The sequence below is a fragment of the Ochlerotatus camptorhynchus genome, unplaced genomic scaffold (assembly GCF_037179485.1).
Source record: "Ochlerotatus camptorhynchus isolate MF236.1 unplaced genomic scaffold, CSIRO-AGI_Acam_v1.1 ptg000389l, whole genome shotgun sequence".
In the NCBI taxonomy this organism is placed as follows: Eukaryota; Metazoa; Arthropoda; class Insecta; order Diptera; family Culicidae; genus Ochlerotatus; species Ochlerotatus camptorhynchus.
In genome coordinates, this window is record NW_027040876.1 from 183,885 (window position 1) to 209,313 (window position 25,429).

Here is a 25,429-nt window from a genome sequence, read left to right on the forward strand (position 1 = left end):
AAGCCATTGTTTACAAATGCAATTACGCCCCTTTGAAATGTTGGCACTGATATTCTGACTATGATTACAACGGAACACAACGAACAGTTATCATTGGAACCCCTTTTCAGATCGGTTGGCATAACTGTCGGAATTCGTTATAATCCTAGTCTGGATCAGGGCTGGCAAATGTCATTTTCAATGAAAGATCTCACGCGATATTTACAGAGATACTTCTGTCACTATCATTGGATGAGAAAACGATGATAGAGATTTTTTTCAAAATCTAATCGAATTTTTTGTCATGACAGAACTTTACAGTGTTCTGATCATCGTAATTACTAGCTCATTTAATGCTATTAAAGTTACTTGTACCGATGAAATCTTAATAATGTTTACTCTACCGATTACATACGGTTGTTTGCCTAAATTCATCTAAATTAGTTAGAAATGCTGATGTCAAAACCACATAAGAATTATTCTCATGAGTGCTTGAACATTGAAAAATGGCCAGAAAGTCAATAATAGGTAGCTTCGTCTCGTGATAGTGAGAGGACCTGTTTTCTCATCGTCACATGACGGCCGTGATATTTACCAGCTCTCTCTGGATACATTTGAGTCCCTGCCAGGATCCATTGGAATCCCATTTTAGATCGACTGGCATTTCTTTTGGAATCCATTGGGACGACCCCTGTCGGATCTGTTGGAGTGAAAATTCCATGGAATCCCTTCTCAGATAGCTGTCAGAATAGGTTCGAATTCAAACGATCCGTTGTACAGGCTGGGCGTCACAATATCAGCTTCAATCGACAAAATTGATGCGACGAAGCATTCTTTTTCTGTTAAAGTCGAACAGCTTCGCAGTATTCTAGAACCTCAGTCGGCGTCTACAAACTAATTTTCAGTCGATTGTCTCTCTTTCTCCCGTCGCTTCATTTGTCAAGCTTTCAAGCTTCGGTTAATCGGATGAGTGAAACAGCGCTCGAGTTTGATAGTTTCGTCTTTCATGAAACACATCAAAAGAGGCGTCAATGAAAGGGATTGAAAGCCATATAATGAGGTTTCGTTTAACTAGAAAATCGACGTTGCTTTCAGTGAAAGCGATGAGTAAAGCAACGACGAGAAGGTCAACAGCCAACCTTTCGTTCTAAGCATGCTTCTTTTTCATTTTCGTTTCGAACCCAGGCCCTTTAGGGTGAGAGCGTTGAACACGTTGTACAGTGCGCAAAACAGTCAGGTTCATTGAGTCATTATGATATGAATATGAACTGCCATCTGCCTCATCATTCACTGCCTCGTGAGAGTCTGAATGATTCAGAGGTAAACGGGTCACTGACAGCCGAGCACTGCCGTGATGGTACCCAATATTTGTTTTGAATGACTGAGCGTGCATTTTCTATGGAAAAATGACTCAATTACATGCTGTGTGAGTGAATGCAAGCGGCGTGCAAGACGGTTTTATGACAGGTGGACAGGAACTCACGGTCTCCCAGTGTTGGTGAGTTCTTTGCCGTTAATGTTCACGAAAAGTTCACTATTTTGCTATACAGAAATTCAAAACAAAAATTTTTATCTGCGGATTTGAACAGTTTTTGACCTGTTTCATACTACCGGAAGGTGTATGCTGGTCACAAATGCCGTGCCAAACTGATTACCTACTCAATTAATCAATCTTTGATGTGAAATTCGCTAATAAACACAAGGCGCATTTCTTATAGCAAACATGCCATAACAAAATGGGCATGGTTCATTTTAGTAAACAAACTAACACTTCTTCCGACTGTGGCACCTATGTATTAGGCGCCGAGAGCGGCGTGCGTCGCCTGCTCGTGAGTGACTGAATGTTTTTGTTGGCTCTTTCATTGCCTCGTGCTTTACCGTTTGGTGCAAACGGTCTGCACAGAGCAATCGATTGAATAGTGCAGTGCTTTCACACTCAGCCTAGGCAGTCAATAATTTTAAGCTCTGACGTTGTATGAAAGAAACAAAACTCGAGTTCATTTTAGAGCTTCGAACATGTAGAACCCTATCTACAGGATTTAAACAGATCTCGATCGGGACTCTATCAGGGATTCGATTCCGATAGGGATCCTGTCACTGAAGGATTTCGATAGGATTTCAATGGATATCGACCAGGAATCCAACAAATCTGAAAAAGTAATCTAGTGGATTCTGATAAGAACTAAACCGGATCCCGACATGGTTTTAACGGATTCGTTTTTTTTCCAATGGGTCCTGACAAGGATTCAAACGGATCCCGATAGGAGGCCCTTAGGCCACAACCATTCAGCATTCAACGGAATGCTTTTCGGAATTTGCTGGAATACTCTTCGGGATTCTTCGTGGGATTTGGCTGAATCCTTCTCGAGCTTCGTCAGAAACCTCCGCGAATTTACTGGCATCTTCGCAATATTTTTGTACCCTTCCTTGGATTCGCCAGAATCCTCTTCGGGATTCGCCAGAATCCTCTTCGGGATTCGCTAGAATCCTATCCGGGATTCGCTAGAATCCTCTTCGGGATTCACTAGAATCGTCTTCGGGATTCACTAGAATCCTCTTCGGGATTCGGCAGAATCCTCTTCGGGATTCGGCAGAATCCTCTTCGGGATTCGGCAGAATCCTCTTAGGGATTCGGAAGAATCCTCTTCGGGATTCGGCAGAATCCTCTTCGGGATTCGGCAGAATCCTCTTCGGGATTCGGCAGAATCCTTTTCGGGATTCGGCAGAATCCTCTTCGGGATTCGGCAGAATCCTCTTCGAGATTCGGCAGAATCCTCTTCGGGATTCGGCAAATCCCTCTTCGGGATTCGGCAGAATCCTCTTCGGGATTTGGCAGAATCCTCTTCGGGATTTGGCAGAATCCTCTTCGGGATTTGGCAGAATCCTCTTCGGGATTCACTAGAATCCTCTTCGGGATTCGGCAGAATCCTCTTAGGGATTCGGAAGAATCCTCTTCGGGATTCGGAAGAATCCTCTTCGGGATTCGGCAGAATCCTCTTCGGGATTCGGCAGAATCCTCTTCGGGATTCGCCAGAATCCTCTTCGGGATTCGCCAGAATCCTCTTCGGGATTCGCCAGAATCCTCTTGGGGATTCACCAGAATCCTCTTGGGAATTCGCCAGAATCCTCTTCGAGATTCGTCGGAATCCTCTTCGGGATTCGATAGAATCCTCTTCGAGATTCGTCGGAATCCTCTTCGAGATTCGTCGGAATCCTCTTCGGCATTCGTCGGAATCCTCTTCGGCATTCGTCGGAATCCTCTTCGGCATTCGTCGGAATCCTCTTCGGCATTCGTCGGAATCCTCTTAGGGATTCGCCAGAATCCTCTTCGAGATTCGTCGGAATCCTGTTCGAGATTCGTCGGAATCCTGTTCGGGATTCGCCAGAATCCCTTCGGGATTCGCCAGAATCCTCTTCGGCATTCGCCAGAATCCTCTTCGGGATTCGCCAGAATCCTCTTCGGGATTCGCCAGAATCCTCTTCGGGATTCGCCAGAATCCTCTTCGGGATTCGCCAGAATCCTCTTCGGGATTCTCCAGAATCCTCTTCGGGATTCGCCAGAATCCTCTTCGGGATTCGCCAGAATCCTCTTCGGGATTCGCCAGAATCCTCTTCGGGATTCGCCAGAATCCTCTTCGGGATTCGCCAGAATCCTCTTCGGGATTCGCCAGAATCCTCTTCGGGATTCGCCAGAATCCTCTTCGGGATTCGCCAGAATCCTCTTCGGGATTCGCCAGAATCCTCTTCGGGATTCGCCAGAATCCTCTTCGGGATTCGCCAGAATCCTCTTCGGGATTCGCCAGAATCCTCTTCGGGATTCGCCAGAATCCTCTTCGGGATTCGCCAGAATCCTCTTCGGGATTCGCCAGAATCCTCTTCGGGATTCGCCAGAATCCTCTTCGGGATTCGCCAGAATCCTCTTCGGGATTCGCCAGAATCCTCTTCGGGATTCGCCAGAATCCTCTTCGGGATTCACCAGAATCCTCTTCGGGATTCGCCAGAATCCTCTTCGGGATTCGCCAGAATCCTCTTCGGGATTCGCCAGAATCCTCTTCGGGATTCGCCAGAATCCTCTTCGGGATTCGCCAGAATCCTCTTCGGGATTCGCCAGAATCCTCTTCGAGATTCGTCGTAATCCTCTTCGGGATTCGCCAGAATCCTCTTCGGGATTCGCCAGAATCCTCTTAGGGATTCGCCAGAATCCTCTTAGGGATTCGCCAGAATCCTTTTCGAGATTCGCCGGAATCCTCTTCGGGATTCGCCAGAATCCTCTTAGGGATTCGCCGGAATCCTCTTCCGAATTAGGTTTTGTTAGAATCCTTCTGGGATTCACAAGAAACGTTTTCGGAATTTATGACCACCGGAATCTCCTCCATCATCGAATTGTGCTTCAGAAAGAACTTTCTATGCTTCGACAGCAAAATCGACCTGTGGGTCGAATTCGACACCTGAGAATGGATCGCATAGAATCACATCACGATTCAACTGATCGACCTTCTCCGATTTGTATGAAACTTTTTATAATAGTTTGTTATAGGCAATGATTCACATTGTTGCTGAAATTCGCCCATTTTGGATCATGTAAAATTTTCAAAATGGCGGCCTTAATTTTTTTTTTTATATTGTTGCACGGAAACGGCATTTCTGATCGAACTGACGTCTGAGACGAACACTAATTTTTTTTAGACGTCTCAGAAGTTTCATACGTCATTTCGATCACAAATGCCGTTTCTGTGATACCATTTTTTGAAAAATGCCAAAGACGCCAACATTAAAATGAATGAATTTTTTACAAGATCCAAAATGGCCGAATATTAGCAAAAATGTGAATCATTACCCATAACAAACTATGATGCAAAGTTTTATGCAAATTGGAGGAGAAGGTCGAGTTTTTCCGATTCGTCATTTGGCGTGGAACTGCTCATTGTTGAAATCCTAAGTTAGCATCTTGTTCTAGGAAACCTGTTCCTGAATCACTATCACCTACTCCGGTCCCCGTATGACAAAATAATCACCGGGATTCATTAGGGGATTCGATATTCTGAGGATGCTCATACACGAATTTTCCTTCTGCATGCATTTTGACCACAGACAAACAGACGTAAGGCTTTCGTCTCGATTGTCGTACACGCATTTAACGTTCAATTTAAATATTGTTAATTGCGCGAATCCTTCACCGCCTCGCGGATCGCTTTGACGTTTTTATATATTCTATCGAACTTGTATGCAACATTGTTTGAAATTTGGTAAGCAAGCTAGTAGCTCGCGCGAGATGTCGTTAGTAAGCTCCGTGACGATATATTTAAGGAAAATTTATTTAAACAGTTACGTCTGTTTGTCTGTGATTTGACGATCTCAACCTAGAGTCGGTGTATAATGAGTCACGCCAAGAGAAAAACAGTTGAACTCGCATCACGGTTTTCGAAAGATTCCCTTTCTTTTAACTTGGCAACAGAGGACTTCTGCATCAACTTCAAATGACTTCTAGCGAGGAAAAAAATTAACGGCTGTAGTAAATCATTATATCAGTGATTTTGTCGAATTATCTTAAAGAAAAATAGTAGAAATTGTCATTACTGATCATTACAAAACGTATCGCATGACAAAAATGTAATGCTCACTGCGTGTATATGATCATTTCTTCGGTTATATTTTATATTTAATTGCAATACCTTTCGTGGACCTTTCATAGCATCGTAATGCTTGTTTACTTTAGCCGGTTTGACAGTTCAATAGGTAGACTTGGCTTCACTCTTGGCGTGACTCATTATACACCGACTCTATCTCAACCATAGTGGCTATTACCTAATATAGCAGTTAATACACGCTTTTCCCGGCTTTTCCTGATTTGCCGTCAAACCGAATATGAACCTGTCACAAACCAACTCAAATTCGCCATCATCGACCGAGTAAATTTTCCAGGAAAAACTTTTCGAATTAGAAAAAAAAATCGGGAGAGGTATTAGAATACTCCTAGACTGAGTTTAATTTCTTCATATTCGAGCAGATCTTTGAGGAAAAGCCACAAAAATTTTACCCAGTCTTATGAATGATTTACGTTTTGTGCGATTTTGAGTATAAAATCTCTCAGTCGATCTCATCGGGCGTGCAGATATTCATAGTAACAGACCTGTCGATGTCAACTGATGTATCCAAACGAACTGTCAAATGTACGGAAATGGTCGTTTGGATACAACATGGCGGCACACATCGGCAGGTCTATTACTAGACTCTCCATAGTCTTCTCCAGTAGCATATGTATTGTATAAAAATTGCATATGTATTGTTGTAAGAACAATCAAAACATTATGATTCTGCATGGAGAACTCAATACCCATCACGGGTTGACTCGCTGCTACTGGGAAGTGGTATTGTTTCGCAGTCCCAGTTAGCCGAATAAAACCTCGGTGGAGATGCTCTTAGCCGCTATTTGAAACAAATTATGAATGCGACAATTTTATCGAAATTTCGGAAAGGTAGAGTTGGAAAAGCTCGTGCCTTGTTTTAATAATTGAAGTAAAAACGAACTTCTTAAATTATTTGTTGATCCAATTAGTCGCCTAATAAACAAAATTGTCCATCAGTTACAACTGATCCCAACCCCCTTAAAATACATGCACGGACAAAACTTATCCAACGGCCATAAATATCGACTACAAACACAGAGGAAGTACGCGAAACAGAAAAAAAACTAATCCAAAAGCACAACAAAAATCAACGCGCAATCACTGAACGCCAGCAGCACAGACAAAGGGAAAGACCAAATCAATCAACACAGAAGCTCAAGACGAACTAGCTTGTTTTTTTTTTTTTTTTTTTTTTTTTTTGGATTCAGCATCAAACACAAATGTTAAAAATCGCCAAGACAGTTTTGTTAGACTGCGATGGTGTTGAGTTAGTACTGTTACCTCTTTCTCGAGAAACGTGTTTTTTGAGTTGAGAAATGATTCGAGAGAGTATGAGAGCTATATCCGTAAATAGTGGTTGTTAGTAATAGAGAATAATAATCGTGAGAGGGAAAACCGAAAACAATACAGCAATGGTGTGTGGCTCGTGGTGATGTTATCCAATCGAATTAAATTTGTGAGGAAAGTGAGAAAAATAATAATTAAAATGTGTTAATTTGGTTGGCAGATTATTGCGAATGATACCAGAAAGTGACAGAAGTAAATGAAATTAGGGGGGGGGGAAAAGAGGTTAGTGCAACGTTTGAACAGAGACGATTTGTGTGTTTAGTAATAAATGTGGTGCGCACACGGGAAAAGGTATTATTTTTTAGTGAAAAACTGCTACTCAAGTTGTTAGTTTGTAAGTGCATTTACGAATGATAAATAAAGGATTAGTATTACGAATTAGTTTGAAGACTCTTTGAACGACGAAGACGACGACGACGACCACAGAGAAAACAGAGATAAAGAAGTTACTACACCAAGAAATGAAAAATGGTACAAGAAATAAGTCCAGTATTGTGATGACAGACCATAAGAAAGTATGGAACAAAAAAAAAACAAAACAAAAGTCGTTTGTAATTTTTAAACAAATATAGAAATTTATTTCTGGGAAAACAGTTTTTTTTTTGTCTTAAAATTGTCTACAAGAAATAAGTTTAACAAAATCAGTACAAAGGACGTAAGGGTTGTTATTCTTAAAAGAAACTTTTTTTTTATATAACACAGTAGTAGATTTGATTCGAAATCGAACTGAGATATCTGACTAAAATTGAGAAATTGTATCTTTAAAAGAAAACAGTGTTGGGAATATCATCGTTTTTAGTTGGTAGGAGGTTATCAGTCACTGGCACTCTCTTTCTCCCTCTCTGCCTCTCGCTCTTTCGTCTTTCGCACGCGTGCGCGTTCGTGTGGATGTGTGAATGGGAGTAGTTAGCGATAGCGAAGGATATGTTTGTGTGTGCGTGTGATGCAGCTTCTGCTCTCTGCTTCCCCTGATGGGCGCTCGTCTCTGTAGCAGTAGTGGTAATCGGTCGTGGGAAGAAAATTGAAGAAGGCAGGGAGTGTGGGCGGAGGGGGTGTTCGAAAGAAGGGGGCGCGTGTCGGTTGCACAGAGCGTTTGTTTGTTTTTGTTTGCGTGCACTATTGAAGGAATGCAGTATTTACTTGAACGTGTGCGTGTTACGGGGAATTGTTTCTGTACAATTTTTTGTTCGTTTTGATTTGTTTTTATTGAGATTTACACTATGGATCGCTCTGTCAACTACAAAAACCAAAAAGGAAAAGGAAAAGAAAAAAAAATAAACCAAATAAATATACAATGAAACAAAACGAGAAATGTTTCTTTTAAAGAAGAAACGGATGTTAAAAGAGGAACGGAAAAAAAATGATAACTAATAATAGATAACAACCCAAAACAAACTTCGAAAGAAGCGGCTAATACAACTAGGAAGATAACAAATACTACGCACCTTACTGTAGTGGCTGGATCCGACCGTACGAATACCGTGACCATTGCCATGATCCATATAGGTTTTTACCTGCGTGTGGCGGCTGTTATCATAGATGCCCTGGCCGCCGGCCCCTCCGGCTCCGGCCGCATTTACGGCCTGCTGCTGGGAGTTTAGGTGGCGGCTGGAGTTTCCACCAGCGGATCCGCCTCCCCCACCACCACCAGGGCCGCCGTCGTTCGTGATCGTGCTGATCGATTGGTTTTCCTTGTTCGATCGACGGGCGACGTATTTCTGCGGTTTCAGTAAGCTGGAAAGGACAAAAAATCGAATGGTGAGCAATTATGAACATAATGAGGAAGGACGTTTTGGTACTACGCAGCCATTTGCATATGCATCATGCTAACGACGCAGTCATTTTAATATTCCTTTAAAAAACACGAAATATTTCCGACATTACATCTTCTTGTGCACAGTAGAAAGTTATTTAAATTACCCTACTTATGTAATATCCGAACACAAAAATCTTGTTGGGGTTGACCAATGATCTTTTGCACGAGCCCTGTTCCCACTTGATTGTGTGTGTGTGTGTAGTCCCTCTAACCCCCACTGGCGGGCAGTGTTATTATGGAAGAACTCTCTCTACAATGCCACATTTATGGTCATTGTAGACAGCTTTAGTCCGGGAGTTAGAAGGTGATAGCTCTATTGCAGATCCAGCAACCCATTTCGGAATGTCTGGAGAGTCACGCCCATTCCGAGGTTACTTTCACTTACAATAAACCCCGCATGTATGTATTACCTCTATCAATTGGATATTAGTATTACACACACACACTTCCAGTGTTCAAAATGAATTCAGGCACGTATTAAATTGTAAAAAGTATTTAGACTGGTCTCACCATATTAATTTGATCCTCCAATCCATGCGTTTCGTAGATTTGTTTTTTCGTTAATAACTTGAGCACATAACCGTTTCTTGTTGTGTTAGTAATATTAGATGCTAGGTCAGGCTTGCTGAAACTCCTCAAACTCACTGGGGGTTTTTAAACACTCTTGTCCTGCGGGTTTAGCCAGCCCTCACCTCGAGTGAGTGGCGACAGGAATATGGAAGAAGTAAAAAAAACTCTTCGAGAGAGAGAGAGAGAGAGAGAGAGAGAGAGAGAGAGAGAGAGAGAGAGAGAGAGGGAGAGTGAACTTCAGCGAGAGGATGATTTGACGTGCACGGAGATGAAAAACTACCCAGTAAGTACTTTTCCCTCAATTCCGGGATTCAGCCCAATAACCCCAATTTGAGTAAATCGCATATAGTAGTTTCCATTTAACACCAGCAAAACAATTACCTACTCTTAAGTATATTCTACCCAAAATTAAGTTTAATTCACGTAAATTTGAGAATATGCAATTTACTCAAAAGTATCTTATTGGGCTGAACTATATCGTTAGGTCGAGTTTCTCGTTCCTTTTTTGACAACAATAAAGAGTGCAAGTGAGCGGCTAAACTCAATATTAAGCAAAAAGAAACTCAAATTTTTGGTAGAATTTTTTTTTCTCCGTGCGTGGTGCGCTTTTCAAGACTCCGGATGACTTTTTTGTTCGACGCAAGAAGCTCAGAGTTCACCCAGAGTGAGAGTAAGAGTGTGTCATAGAAAACACAAGCTCTGAAGCTCAGTGGAATGATTTGGCAGTAGGCATTCTACTCCTTAGAAATATGCCACGCTCGGCTCATTTCAAACTCGCGAACAAGGCTCCATCAAGCCTGTGCTAGATAAAAGCTTCTTTTATCGATCTGTGTGTTGAAAATACCTAGGAATATCTTTACATGGCCGTGGGGATATAAAGTGAAAGTCGACGAAGATAATCTATCAATGTTACTTAGGACCTAATGCAATGTTCAGCTTTTTTAAACTAGTTCGTTAATTTGGAAGGCTCAATCGCGTTAGCTTTACGGAGCCGATAGTTCATTGTTCTTTGTTTGTAACAAAATTCACTTAATTCTATGTCTAGTAGGAGTTGGGCGGAATACTCGCGGCTTACCCGAGGTTAGAGAGGTACATTGTCGAAGGATAGGATCAGGGGAGGAGGATGTTCAGCTTGATATCACGAAATGATAACTTTATGGACACTTGAAACGAAATTTCAGCACACAAATTAACACATTTAATGCAAAAAATGTTTAACTCGCTGACGAAAGATACGTAGCTAAAGAAAAACACGTCAGCTTTCAAGAGCGGCCTACTGCGATCTCAGCCCTGTTCCCAGTTGATTGGCTGCTAAATTCCATTTCCACTTGAAATCCTGCAGGTCAATTGCAGTTCCACCATTTTTCTTCAGTATGTGCTTCACAATTGACCACTATTCCTCAATTGGCCTTAGTTCCGGAGCATTAGCCAGATTCATCTTCTTGGAAACCTCTCCGACGCCATTTTGATTTTCGCTGTACCGCTGTTTGGTGAAATTTGAGTAGTGCCAAGTAGAGATGGGCGATCCGCTCCCGAGCTGTTCTGAAGACCCGATTCACTAAAGTGAGCTGATGACCCGCGGTTCATTTTTTAGGAACCGCAGCTCATCAGCTCATTAATATCACAAGTCTAAATCATTCAATCCGTTACTTATAGCGGAACTTTTCTAAAAAGTACTCATTACTACACTTACGCATTGAACCGCCACCACGTAAACCAGATGCACGCGTAATACAACATGTGCCTACTGATCGATAGCATCAACGGTAAAAGCAATCTTCCAAGCGGCCGATACAGCGATACAGATATGCATGTGAGGGGTTTAGAAGGAAAAGGGTGTAAGTGACTTTGATCGATTATCTCCATCGACTTTCTCTTTTGATAGCCACAGCTTTATAAACAGATTTTGCGCTATTTTTGCCACATTGTTTGGTTCTCATCTAGCATTCAGAATGGCACACGAATCAAGGAAGCTGAATTATTAACGAAAGAGAAAGTCGATGAAGAGAATCGATCAAAGTAAATTACACCCCTTTCCTTCTAACCCCCTCATGTGTCACACGATGTTAAATTTCTACTGGTTATTATCCAATATATAACGTACCCGGCTCTTATTGCTGATGTTATTCCTCGAGCATATGTGTTCTCACCTCGCCTCCCATCATTCTATGGGGAGTTTAAGATCCAAGCACAAAAGCAAATAACCGAAGAGCGAAATGCAGCTCTCTACCTCACAACTCACATCCGGATCCGAATCATCGGCCCGAATGATTCACTGGGAGCTGTTTAGGATTTTAGCTCTCGGACCCGTCCAGCTCTCGAATCCGTCCTGCTCTCGGATCAATCCAAATCGTCGGATCTTTTTTCGATCCTTCACGATTCAGCTCCGGATCCGGATCTGAGCTGACAATCTGGAGCTGAAGCCGAGAATAGTGAGAGGAATTCTGCTGGAGAATTAACTTCAGCAATAAAATCTGTATGTAGACTGGATTGCATAGCCTGAGAGATAGGTATAGCTCTCTTACATACATGTTTTGCTTTTACTGATATGTTATTCGTACATTTTGCGCGTATTTTGGTTAACGCGATGGTTGTTCAGTTGTTGTATTAGTGGCGTTTTCAATTGCAAGGTAGAGATGTATTGGTTGAGAGTACTTTTTCAATTTTATGTAGTTTTAAGCTTAGAGTCACCAAAACCACTTATATCTTTTACGATTTTGAGTTTGTGTCAAAATTTCTATAATTTAAATGTGAGCTAAAGAACTGTTCAAAAGAATCGGCTCCCCTTAGTGAGCTGGACGGGTCTGATCCGCTCAGCCAGTTGAGCTGTTTTTCCCACCTCTAGTGCCAAGCAGGGCCCCATAAAGTCACTTTCAATCGAAAATCATCAAGTGACGATGAAGCTGTAAACCATCACTTTCAATTGAAAGACATTCTGTATTCTCTTCGAGCAGAACCCCGTCAACATCAACAGAACCAGTTTCGATCAGTTTTCATGCTGTTTGTTTTGGCTAGACTCGTGTTCATTTCTTCTTTCATTGTCAAATGAACTTACTCTTGCGAAGCTGTTCGATCCAAATTAGCGCAGTTTTTATGACTTTTGTTGATTGTTCACTCGTATGCTTATGCGTATGTGCATAGATCTGTGCACGTGGATGTCAAATTTATCATTGTCGGGTGGTTTGTTTACCCATCAATATGGGTATTTCTTGAATCGGGATGACGTCTTGAGATCGAAAATTGATATGCGACACCATTTTTAAATCCAAGATGGCGGCTTTCAGTTTAATAAAAAGTGGGAAATACTGTCAAATACCTATCAATTAAGGTATTTTTGGAATCGGGATGATGTCTACAGGATGAAAATTGACGCTATTTCGAAATCGAAGATGGCGGCTTCCGACTTAAGAAAAAGTGGAAATACAGACAAATACACATCAATATTGACATTTTTGTAATCATTATGAAATCTACAACACGAAAATTGATATGCGACGCCATTTAGAAATCCAAGATGGCGGCTTCCGATTTCAGAATTGATGGCAAATATTGTCAAATACCCATCAATATAGGTACTTTTGGAATCGGGATGGCGTCTAGAGGCCGGAAATCGATATCCGACGTCATTTTGAAATCCAAGACGGCGACTTCCGATCAAATACCTTAAAATATGGTTCTTTTCAGAATGGGGATGAGACGTAGATGCCGAAAATTGATATCACACCGTCTTTAAATCCAAGATGGGCGGCTTTGGTCCAGAGAAACTGTGAAATACTGTCAAATACCGACCAATGTGGGTTTTTTTTGGAATCGGGGTGACATATAGAAGACAGAAATCGGTGTCCGACGCCATCGTGAAATTCAAGATGGTGGCTTCCGATTTCAGAAGAAGTGCCAAATGGCCTGCAAATGCTATCGAATATCGATTTTCAGCATCTACGCGTCGTGGGAATCGGAAAGGTTTCGAAAAATACCCTGATATTAGGGTATTTGACACTTTTATGAAACTTGATGGCTGCCATATTGGATTCCAAAATGGCATCGGATATCGATTTTCGGTATCTACACGTTGTCCCCGTTCCGAGAATAACCATATTGTAGGGTATTTGACACTTTTTCTGCAGGCCGAAAATCGATATCCGACCCGCCAATATGGCGGCCATCGGGTTTCAGAAAAAGTGTCAAATACCCTAATATCAGGGTATTTTTCGGAACCTTTTCGATTCCCACGACGCGTAGATGCTGAAAATCGATATTCGATACCATTTGCAGGCTATTTGACACTTCTTCTCAATGGTTATTCTCGGAACGGGGACAACGTGTAGATGCCGAAAATCGGTATCAGATACCATGTTGGAATCCAATATAGGACAACGGTCCCTGTTCCGAAAATACCCATATCTTAGGGTATTTGACACGTTTGATGAAACTTGATGACCACCATCTTGGATTCCAAAATGGCGTCGAATATCGGCTTTTGGCTTCTACGCATCGTCCCTGTTCCGAAAATACCCATATTGTAGGGTATTTGCCACCTTCTGAATCCTGATGGCCGCCATATTGGATTCCAACATAGCGTCGGATATCGATTTTTGACATCTACGCGTTTTTCCCGTTCCTAAAATACCCATAAATTTTGACACTTCTGAAAACCAATTGTCACTATTTTGAATTTCATAATGGCGTCGGGTATCGATTTTCAGCATCTACGTGCCAATATTCTATTGTAGGGTATTTGAGACTTTTCCTGACCCCGATGGCCGCCATCTAGGACTTCAGAATGGCCTCGTTATTTTAATTTTCGTTTAACATAAAATAATATAGTATAACTACATATAATCCGGATGCCATCCCTATCAGCAACCGATATTGTGCGGATACTATATTGTTATGCTCGACGACGCGACAAGTCGAATGAGCCCGAATTGAAGTGAAAGTGTTTTTCCACGAAGGAAGCAGTTTTCGAGTCATTCATTGAGACAATTGAAACAAGTCTTTGTTTCAAATGAAATTAACTGAAGCACTTGACGAACAAAACAAGCGATAGTCAAGTCATGTTTGAAAGGAGGAATGTTCATCGTGACTCCATAACAAGAAACACGATGACTTACACGAAAATTGTATTGCTCGAAATGAAGCGATTCTGCGGAGAGTTCATTTTCTTTTCTTTGTTTCGAAAATGCATAGCCCTGGTGCCAAGTCCGACCAGAATAGGCAATCCACCTCATGCTGCTCCAGAAAAGGCAGTAGTCTCCTTCCGTAGGCAAATCTGCTAGTTCATGATCCCAGAAGTAAGGGAAGTTTTGCCCTTCAGCCCACATTTGCGATTGCTCGCCAGGAAATGAATTTCGACTTCTTTTTGATTTTACATTCTTCCGAGGTCAACCGAGGTATAAAATTCCTGCGCAGGCATTTGATCGAAAACTACCAGGAGCGGATAGACCGGGATTTTCGTTTCGAGCGTGCAGGATCGAATCACGACGTGCTTGCTCCGGTGAAGCTATGATGTAAACAAATGTACTTATCCTGACAACTGGGTTGGTCACTTCGCACAGTGTGTCAAAAATACAGATGGGCACACCTGGGCACTTTCATTGGCACACATGGTTAGAAATTTTCATGATATTTAAAGTTACTGGAAACACTGTACTATATATGCGCCTGCTCTGTGCATGTGTCAAAATGTTAATCATTTTTGTTAACTGACACAATCCAATTTTTGGTTTCATAACTGCAACCGTGAATTTCCGGCGAATTTCGGCTGCCATTCACAGCGCACATATTTTCAAAACATTAACTAAAAACCGGTCAAAAGTCAACACGGTATGCTTGCGGGATGAGCGAGGTCATCAAGGCGATGCCCGTTGCCAAGTACAACTGTAATCTGGGGGTGATACTGGAATTATTGCGGATGGTGCTGGAGTCGCTACCGGAAGACTTCGAGATCGGAGAACTTCCACTCAAGACGATCGAACTCTGTTCAAGGATCTGGTGCGGAAGGCTTTGGTATTTCAGAACAGTTTGATCGAAGTTGGGAAGGGGGTGGCATCGTTCCGGAAGCTGATTGCAAAGGTGACCATGAAGAGACTGCTACTGGTCATAATGCCGATTCGGAATGTGATTAGTGAGTTGGTTGCTGGGGAGAGCGAGACCCTGAAGGATAAAATGAAGGGAACGTTGAAGACGTTGGTTGATCGATTTGGCGAGGGGAGATTCATGGCGGAGCTGAAATCATAGCCGAACGAGGTTAAGTGGAATTATAAGATGTTGATTGGTCAGTTGTTGGGCTTGAAGGTGAACCCCTGAATGTCGACATCGGTGAGCTGGTTAAAGGATAGGTTTAGCTCTCAGACACGACCCAGCGCTGGAAATAATATATGTATAGGCTTGGCGGAGAAGAAGTTCGAACGCAGCTTTTCGAACTTTATGAGGTACGAATAGATTATGAAATCCGAGACCCAGAAGGTCGTAAGGGGACCGGTGTCCATACAAAGACCTCCATCTGGCCGTAGTAGTTTTATCAGTGTTCGTTTATCATGTTTGATTCCGTAACGCTTTTGATCAGCCAACCGACATTCAGTTCCATGATTCGTTCCTCATCGTAACTGACATCGATGATCACTCGGACCATGTTCGGAGGTAGAATCTTCACCGGCGTTTGCTTTCCTATCATCGACATGATAGCTTTTACAGGTGTTCTCTGGCCGGCACTGCTTTTAGCCAGAGACATTATACTTCTCTCCATTTGTCCGATCGTTGGACTGTCTAACCGTGTAGACATATTAAACCCCACCTCCACCAGGGAAGTCTGATTCCGGTTGGAACTCCCACTAGAACGCTGGCGACGCATCTGTGACTGAGTCGATGGCTTTCGGGAGCAACTCCTCCCGGAAACGTTCATCAGAATCTGAAGAGCATCTGGACCAGTTTCCTCTGATGATGCACGCTCGCTTCGTTTACTTACCACCGTCACCTGTGGTTCATTCGAGTCCACATCATACTCCAATCCAGTAGAAGTTATTGTCCTGACGGAAATTGGAAGTGCCTCCCCGGAGAACGTTCTCGCTCGATGCTTCGATTCGGTGGCCGAGGCCGTTGCTTATTAGGTTCAGTGTAGTCCTTTTCCGAGAGAATTTTTTGAGCAACGAACCGAGAGTCACGACAGTTAGGATCTGGGATAGGATTCCAATGCTTGTTGTTTTGGTTCTTCAAAATAAAACATGTGAACTGTCAAATTAACCGAGTTGCCCAACATACCGTTATACAAACATTCAGTCTAATGACACTCTTGGCACTGCCGGCACACTGAGCAAAAGTTGGCGCACTCTTGATACACTCAAAAAAGTCCACACGTCTGATCGAAGTGTTTAAACACTTGATATTTCAGATGCACAATCAAATTTATTTTAAGTGTACTTCACCATGGTTTAATGTCAGGGTGGTTAGTGAATTTTCATTTTGAAATTCCCGATTTTTTCCGGTTTTCCCGGTTCAAGTCTTAAAATTTTTCCGGTTGTTAATATTCAACAAAAAACGAAAATGAACGTATTTAAAAAAAATGTGCTGAAAGGAATTTACTGTAAGGATAAAAAAAAAGTGATTTAAGAATAAACTTTTCTACAAAATTTGTGATTAATAGCAATCTTTGTGATGCAAGAATTGAAAAAAAAAATAATTAAAATGTGAGATTTTGAAAAATGTGCAAGATCACACATGACTCGTGGAGTCATAATTGTCACGCTCTGAGAATTGGAAGCATTTTAAGGGTTATAACAATTTACAGAACAATCTATAGAATCTTGCGGACAAACGCTGGAATTTTTAGTAAAATTTAAAAGAATTCAAAGTGTTGACTTCAAACAAATATAGAGAAAGATTCCCATACAGTTTTCGAAGGAGAAGTCCAGAGCAGATTTCCAGAATTTTCTGACATGAAGTCCTTAGAAATTGTTAGATGAATTTGGAGGGGTTTCTGTGGAGAAGAATGCAAGTTCTAAATTAAATTAAATGTAATTTTAGAAGATTTCAAAAGGAGTTGTAAAAAACAAAACTTTAAGGAAAATTCCTACGTGATTCTGAGGAGATTTGTATGGGGATCGTGAGGAAAATGACAGATGAATTTCAAGAAGAATTCCGAAAGAAGAGTGTTCTGGCAATAATTTGCTGAAAATTAGAAAAAAAATACTTGAAATACTCCAAACGGTATCTAAATAAAATTTCGAAAGATTTCTGCTGTTTTGAATAGAGTTGAAATAAATTTTTGAAAAGATTTTCAACCGAATTTAAGTCTCGAATAGGTTCAAAGGAATTCTAAGAAGGAATCCAATTGAATTCTTAGAAGGGGTTTCAAAGAAATTCCAAAAAGAATTCAACGGTAATTATTACGCGGAGTGTTTTCTGTTTAATTTCTGAAGAATTCCATGATAATTTAGAGCAGAATTCATATCAGGAGAATTTTTAACGACGAAAAATTAAAACCCCGGAAAAGAAAAATTCAGTTTCGGTCTTAACAAATATTTATTTCCAAAGTCAAGCATCTTCAATATTTTCTTTCAAGGACCAAGCACATTACATCTGAATTTGCAACGACAAAAATCAAATTGCAATATTGCTGAGTGAATAAATTATAAAAATTATTGAATAAAAGAAAATTGTGCAGCAAATAGAGTAAAACATTCATTTGGTAAACGATCACTCTGTTTCAATGGTTTATTTTGAATTTCTGGAGTAACATTTGTTCCTATGATATGGTTTTCCCCGGTTCTCTCGTCGAATTCCCGGATATTTCCCGATAATCCCGGTTTGCTGGCCACCCTGTAATGTGTTCTACACGTTGATTTCTAGTGTTGCCAACTTTTAAATGTTGATAATCTTTCTCTGGCAATTTAAGTGTATTGCACATTCAATCACACTACTGTTCAAAACAGATGGATTTGAAGTGTTTTGCATTTCAATGCGATGTGAATTTTCTTGTTCTGCAAGGTAAACATCGACTTCATACTTATCAACCAGCATCATATATGAGAATAACAGTGGCCCAGTGGGATCGAATGAAGACAACGGCAGCAGCACACCCCAACAGTCCAGGATCAATTTCTAAATCAGACCCGTTAAAAAAGGCATGTGTAAGCTCTGCCCTCTAAGTAAAGCAGTTGGTCCCGGCCCATGTATGTTTGAATGGGTGCGATATCCTACGCAGGTGTGGAAGCTGCCTTTCTGCACATTCGATTGTCGGCAATCGATGTCCGTCGGTGATTGGCACTAGATTGCGGAACAGAGACCGACGTTAAATAAATGAAAAGAAGTAAGCTCTGCCCTCTGGCAGCTTTGCTTATATATTTGTCGATTCAATTTTGGAGTCGGTAAAGTAGAAATCGATAAAGTAGAGCATTGAACTATCATGTGAAAGCTGTTGATATTACAATGTGTGAGGCACATAGACTCCAAGTGTGATTCTATACACTCTTAGCCTTGATTCAGTGAAATTTTGAAAATTACTCAAAAATGCCTTAAAGGCAGCGTTTTCAATTTGTCCGGATTTGTTCGTCTTCGACCTTTATTGTTCGACCGCAGCCAAGTACACCACAATTGTGAAGCCATTCGCTCACTCATAGACGTAGTAGTGTTTTTAAGCAAGATTCTATTTGTTGAACAACAATTTTTTAATAGTTAACCACTAAGAATAAGAAGTGAATTGATAGTTGAAAAATACAATGATAACAATGGTTTAATTTTCATTTAAAAGCTTCCAATCAGCACCAAACGTAGCAGCTGTAACAACCCTGCAGGTACTATGAAGGATTGTACCGTATGCGTGATAATGTTTGCACCATCGTACAAATAAGGTTCCAGTTTCACCTGTGCATACAATGCCTTGGTTTTCTTTGCATGCACGTAACCTATAGCTCATACCGTAGTAGGCTGTGTATAAAACAAAATGATTTACTTAGTTTGACAGTTGCACCATGACGAAGTGGCAGCGTATTCGTGATTTGTCCCACGCGCAAATGTCGCAAAAAGACATTTCAATCGCCGTGAGAGTGTCCCGGTGGACCGTCAAAAGGGTTTAGACCGAGAAAAGAAAGGACAACTATCCGCGAAAGTGGCCACAGGTCGTCCGAGGTCAGCTCGGGTTCCGAGGGTTATCGCTGCTATCAAAAGGAAGATTCGAAGTCGAGGGCACGGGCACGAAAAAAAAAACTCACATGATTACCAACCGCATCCGGGAGCTACGAGTCGAACGATGCAAGAAAACCTTGAACTTCCTTAAGCGAAAAAATCCGGTAATTCTGTTCACCGACAAGAGCATGTTTAACGTCGATCCCGTATCAAATTCCAGAACCGACCGGTATATTAGTTCTCTTCCGGTAAAAGACGTGGCCGACGAGCACAAGAACGTGTATCTGACCAAGCATCCTGTTAGCGTTATGGTGTTTGGATTGGTGGCTTCCGATGGCAATACAATGGACCCGGTGTTCATTCCAGAAGGCGACAAGGTCAACACGGAGGTCTACATCGGGATTTTAAGTAAGTATGTTCTTCCGTGGATCAAAGAACAGTACGGTCTGAAGCCAAATGTTGTATTTCAACAAGATGGGGTTCCGTGCCACACCTCGAAACGCTCTCAGAAGTGGTTGCAGGAACATCTTCCGTTATGGTCGAAGAATATGTGGCCGCCATCCAGCCCCGATCTTAATCCGATGGATTACTCAATTTGGCGCGTCATGAAGGCCAAGGCCTGTTCTAAACGCCACCCGAGTACAGCAAGCCTCAGATCAACATTGACCCGTACCTGGAGAGAAATGGATCCAGACTACATTGTTAGAACCTGCCGTGCATTCCGGAAGCGTGTGGAGGCCGTAATTGCAGCAAGTGAAAACTCGATCAATGATTAACATAGTTTAAGACTCTGAGAAACATCCCCCCTTTGAATAAAAAAAAAACTCGAAAACGAAATTTTTGAGATTTTTTGAAATTTGGCATTTTGAGTGCAATAATTAGCACTTCTAATTTCTGATTCAGCATTCAGTTAAACAGTAGAATTCCTACTCTTCATCGCTACGATTAGATGTGTTTCAGAACGCTTTTCACTGATTAGAAAACTTGTTGAAAACACATTATACGCCCGTCGAAAGTAACTCAGGGACTGAGCCAAGTTGACTCATTCTCTTTTTTACCCATATACATTTTACTCAGTTTCGTAAAAAGTGGAGTTACTCAGTGCTATGAGTACCTCCACTTTTTACGAAACTGAGTAAAATTTGTATCAAACGAAGTCCAAGGAAGAGTAAGGGCAGTGATAGCAAATAGCTTCAGCTTTGGAGATCAATCCTAATGGCAGCATCGACACAAAGTGAGCAGACAGGATCCCTGTAGCTAAGCATGTAGGTCCCACTTACCTCGGATACTGTGGACCGCACTGGGTGTAGCAGCAGTTGTTCCAACAGCCGCGCGAAAACGGATTGTAGCCACCCTTGAACTTGCCCGTCACCTGCTCGTTGGTGGTTCGCCCTCGCGACACCAGCACCATGTGGAATCCGGTGAGGCCGAAGATCGGAATCGCCAGCAGGGTGACGATCGCCATCAGGACCATGCTAAAAATTAGGAAAATTCCGGGTGATTGCATTTGAAACTGCACGAGGGAAGAACTTACGCCACGATGGGTTCCACCTCCGTCAGTTTGTCCTTCTCCTTCTGGAGGACGTAGATCAGCGAGAGCGAAAAGATGCTCAGCATGTGGATCGACAGCGAGATCAAGAAGAAGAAGAAGAACCGGTAGTTCCGCCGGCCGATGCAGTTGTTCACCCACGGGCAGTGGTGATCGAAGGTCTGTTTTTGACGAGAGGAAGTTGAGATTATCCAGAAGTTTATTTGTTGTAAAGTGTCTTACCTCGATGCAGTGATTGCAGACGGAACAGTGCGAACACCGTGGCGGTCGGTAGAACTTACACGTCACGCACCATTTCATCCGCACCGTGATGCCGTTGATCTCGGCATTCTTGTACAGCGGGGCTCGGAACTCGTCCTCGCGATCTTCGTCAGGTGGGGCTGCAAAGCAAACAAACAAACAAAGCATTACAATCTAATTTTCAACTTACAGACGGACACAAGGTTAATCGTGATCAATGCTGATTTGCTGATTTCACTGCTCTCAGCAATTCGGAATTACCTTCTCGATATGCAGCACGCAGCAAACGAGATGCAAATGAGAATATAATTACTCCTCTCTACAGGTAATTAATGAATGAATTATCAAACCAGGGCACGTCGCGACATTATTTTTCACCACTTTTCCGCGCTGGGCACACGACGGGCGACTGTGACGCCCGTGGGGTGACCATTATTGGTGTCGCCCTGCTGCACCTGCTTTTTGTGGGTGAGGTGCGCCTAATCAAATTTTGGGCTCCATCGCAGCTGGTATGATAGGGCAATTAGAATGTCTATGGCTTGAAAATTAACACCACAGGTAAAAGTGATGTCTACGTCTTAAAAAGGAAGCCGACACGATAGCAAACCGTTCTTCGAATTGTTCGTCACGAGTGAGTCCCATTTTTAAACTACTAACAGCTTTGGTAAATAACTTAGTACACAGTAGTGTCGCCGCATGATGTTCTACCAAATGACGCAGGTGGTGAATGAATCCATGAAAAAAAAGGTTGATCAACTAAGGAAATACAAAATTACATTGACAGATATTCAACCGATAGGCAACCGATTCTAATGTATCGTTCTGTAGTATGTACGAAAACCGAGCAGTTCCACGTCAAATCGCGAAACGGATCTTTTTCGTGCAACGGTTTGTTATGTGCAATGATTCAAATGTTTGCTAAAATTCGACCGTTTTGGACTTTGTAAAATTTTCAATATGGCCCTTCACACGTCTAAAGCGTACCAGACTGCTGTTTCCGTGTTGCTCCCGTTTGACGCGTTACTGCTGAAAGTGTGGGAAATTTGTGGTATGTTTCAAGAGGTGATAGAAGGTTTGCTTGGCTTACATCAGACATTTCACCATTCACAAACTTGCCAACCGCCACCCAAAAAAGCTCGCTTTTAGGTGCACTATTTAACGAGTTTTGTCATGGTAGTGATATCGACATGCTTAGAAATCAATGCATTAGGTATTAGGCAGACCATCCGAACTGAATTTAATCCTTTTTGAAGCAAACCAAGGTCGAAGATTTAATTGAGCCACACTATAAAATAGTGTATTCATGACCACTTGTGGTCTGGAGTAAAGAAGTACAGCTATTTACACCTGTGTCGTGCACAGGTTGCACATGTGGACGCGACGCTACTGCATAACCCCGAGCAATTAATTTCCCTTATGCTTATGTAAAGGCAGTGTAGGTACGAATGTCGCTTGCGGGGATGACAGCACGTTCTGTCAGTAGAGTCGCGTCCTATTAAGGTTAGGGCAACGCCACTGCGTTAAATATGCGCGAGTTTACGATTTACCACCGGTGAGGTGCCAAATGATGATCTAACGTTGGTGCTGTGGAAGTATGGGAGAGTGAAGTGTGTTATCTGGTAGAAATTCCGTGCGGAGTTTGGCCTCGTCATGTATACATGTGTTCGTGGTATATACATGGACGTGACAAAGGAGATTCGTGGATTCACTTTGAAAGCGTTCATTACGTTTTGACGCAGTTTCCAGTCTACTACCGGTACCGCTTCGACGACTTGATTGCACCTTCCGGGAAACAGACAAACGTTCCTTGAAACTTTTTTTTTTGATTTACGGTTTAGCGACTTTGCAGTCAATTTAATTGTTTATAGGAAAGTTTGAACATACTGAGAAACGTTTCAGCACTGCACAGACGGCGGTTTTGGCCATTTTCAACTCCTTTGCGATACTCGTACCCGACCATGTCAAAAGATACCGAACCGACCACTAGGAGCGCTGTACTGGACAGAAAGAAGCGTACCGATTCTAAATTAGCAGGGCTTTATTCTATAATCTCCTCAATGGTTCTTAAAAAAAATTATCTAAAATTCTGAGTTGGTTGGAAATGCCAACATGAAGATTTAGTGTGTTAATTTATTAGCTAGAGAATGATCTTTAGAAGAAGGTAGGAGGATAGTTCCGTTAGAGTACGGCAGTATGAAAATTGAATAGAAGTTGAAAATGAGCGAAGGGCCATCTTTTGCCTAACCCGTACGATGCACGCGGTGACTTGAAGTATGTCTTCAAGTCTACAGGCAAAAGATGTGCGTCCGCTTTTTGCTCATTACTGACTGTGGCTGTGGAATAGTTCTAGCGACGTTTCATCACTACCTAAAGCCCCACGTTGCGAAAGCATTTCCAGTCGATGGCGTTATTAAAATAAATTCTCCTAATAATTCTGCTGTATCCTGGAAATCTAGTCCAATCCAAAGACCTTGACATTTTTTTAAGGTCCAACATTTATTTATTTATTTTTTTTTTTTCAAACAGAGGAGGAAGTATATTTTTTCCGATTTGTTGTCGAAATTGAAAGGTTATTCCCGGCGACTTCGAATTCCCGTTTTCCCCCGGTTTTCCCGATTCAACGGTTCATTTGTTTTATAATTCAGAGTTGCCACCCGTTAGCCTTTTTCAAATTCCCGAGTTTTCCACTGTTTTTTTTTCCGGTACATACGAGTTGATTTTTCCGGTAGCATGAGCATGTTGCTACCCACGGTTGCTACTCTGTTATTGCCAGATCAGCTGTAATTACACAGAGAACCAATAGACGATGCTTGCGACTAGCAATCATCTTCAATGTGTAAAAACTGGTGATCTCAAACTAGGCAATACCAGCACCAGCACCGAACGCAGGTCAAGAAATGGATGGGTCAGGAATGTGTTGACGTGACACTCGCTTTGATGGAAGTGAGAACACCTCTGCACTTCCACAAGGAATCACTAGGATATTGGGTAAGAGGGTTGGGATTGCAGCAGGATTCGTTTTGATAAACGATAAGCTGAATTGATGTCCTAACGATTATATAACGCGAAGGAGCTTGGAACTCACGTCCATTGGATTCCCATTTTCGTTCCATTTCGATTTTATTCCCGTTCTTTTCCCATTTTATTCCATTCCCATTCCATTCCATTCACATTTCATTCCATTCCTTTTCCATTCCATTCACATTCCATTCCATTCCATTCACATTCCATTCCATTCCTTTTCCATTCTATTTCCATTCCATTTCCGTTCCATTTCCATTCTATTTCCATTCCATCTCCATTCCATTTCCATTCCCATTCCATTCCCATTCCATTTCCATTCCATTTCCATTCCATTTCCATTCCATTTCCATTCCATTTCCATTCCATTTCCATTCCATTTCCATTCCATTTCCATTCCATTTCCATTCCATTTCCATTCCATTTCCATTCCATTTCCATTCCATTTCCATTCCATTTCCATTCCATTTCCATTCCATTTCCATTCCATTTCCATTCCATTTCCATTCCATTACAATTCCAGTCCCATTATATTTCCATTCCATTTCCATTTCCATTCCATTTCCATTCCATTTCCATTCCATTTCCATTCCATTTCCATTCCATTTCCATTCCATTTCCATTCCATTTCCATTTCCATTCCATTTCCATTCCAATTCCCATTCCATTCCAATTCCCATTCCATTCCAATTTCCATTCCATTCACATTCCATTCCATTCCATTCACATTCCATTCCTTTTCCATTCCATTTCCGTTCCATTTCCATTCTATTTCCATTCCATCTCCATTCCATTTCCATTCCATTTTCATTTCCATTCCCATTCCATTCCCATTCCATTTCCATTCCATTTCCATTCCATTTCCATTCCATTACAATTCCAGTCCCATTATATTTCCATTCCATTTCCATTTCCATTCCATTTCCATTCCATTTCCATTCCATTTCCATTCCATTTCCATTCCATTTCCATTCCATTTCCATTCCATTTCCATTCCATTTCCATTCCATTTCCATTCCATTTCCATTCCATTTCCATTCCATTTCCATTCCATTTCCATTACATTTCCATTCCCATTCCATTTCCATTCCAATTCCCATTCCATTCCAATTCCCATTCCATTCCAATTTCCATTCCATTACAATTCCATTCCCATTATAT

The 25,429-nt window shown here is 41.8% G+C and overlaps 1 protein-coding gene across 2 annotated transcripts in view; it reads right to left on the reverse strand.

Moving 5' to 3' along the window:
* LOC135710498 (palmitoyltransferase ZDHHC8-like) overlaps positions 1-25,429 on the reverse strand; it is an 87,900-nt gene that overhangs the window by 23,450 nt on the left and 39,021 nt on the right. Inside the window, exons 1-5 of one of the 2 annotated variants that reach the window (XM_065233094.1) lie at positions 21,509-21,592; positions 21,230-21,387; positions 20,993-21,168; positions 20,739-20,933; positions 8,399-8,687 (exon numbers count right to left, since the gene is read on the reverse strand). In XM_065233094.1, the coding sequence (XP_065089166.1) occupies positions 8,399-8,687; positions 20,739-20,933; positions 20,993-21,168; positions 21,230-21,307 (738 nt within the window). In that variant the 5' untranslated portion in view covers positions 21,308-21,387; positions 21,509-21,592. Of the gene's footprint in view, positions 1-8,398; positions 8,688-20,738; positions 20,934-20,992; positions 21,169-21,229; positions 21,388-21,508; positions 21,593-25,429 lie in introns of those variants that run through there. The other variant, XM_065233093.1, reaches the window with a different exon arrangement.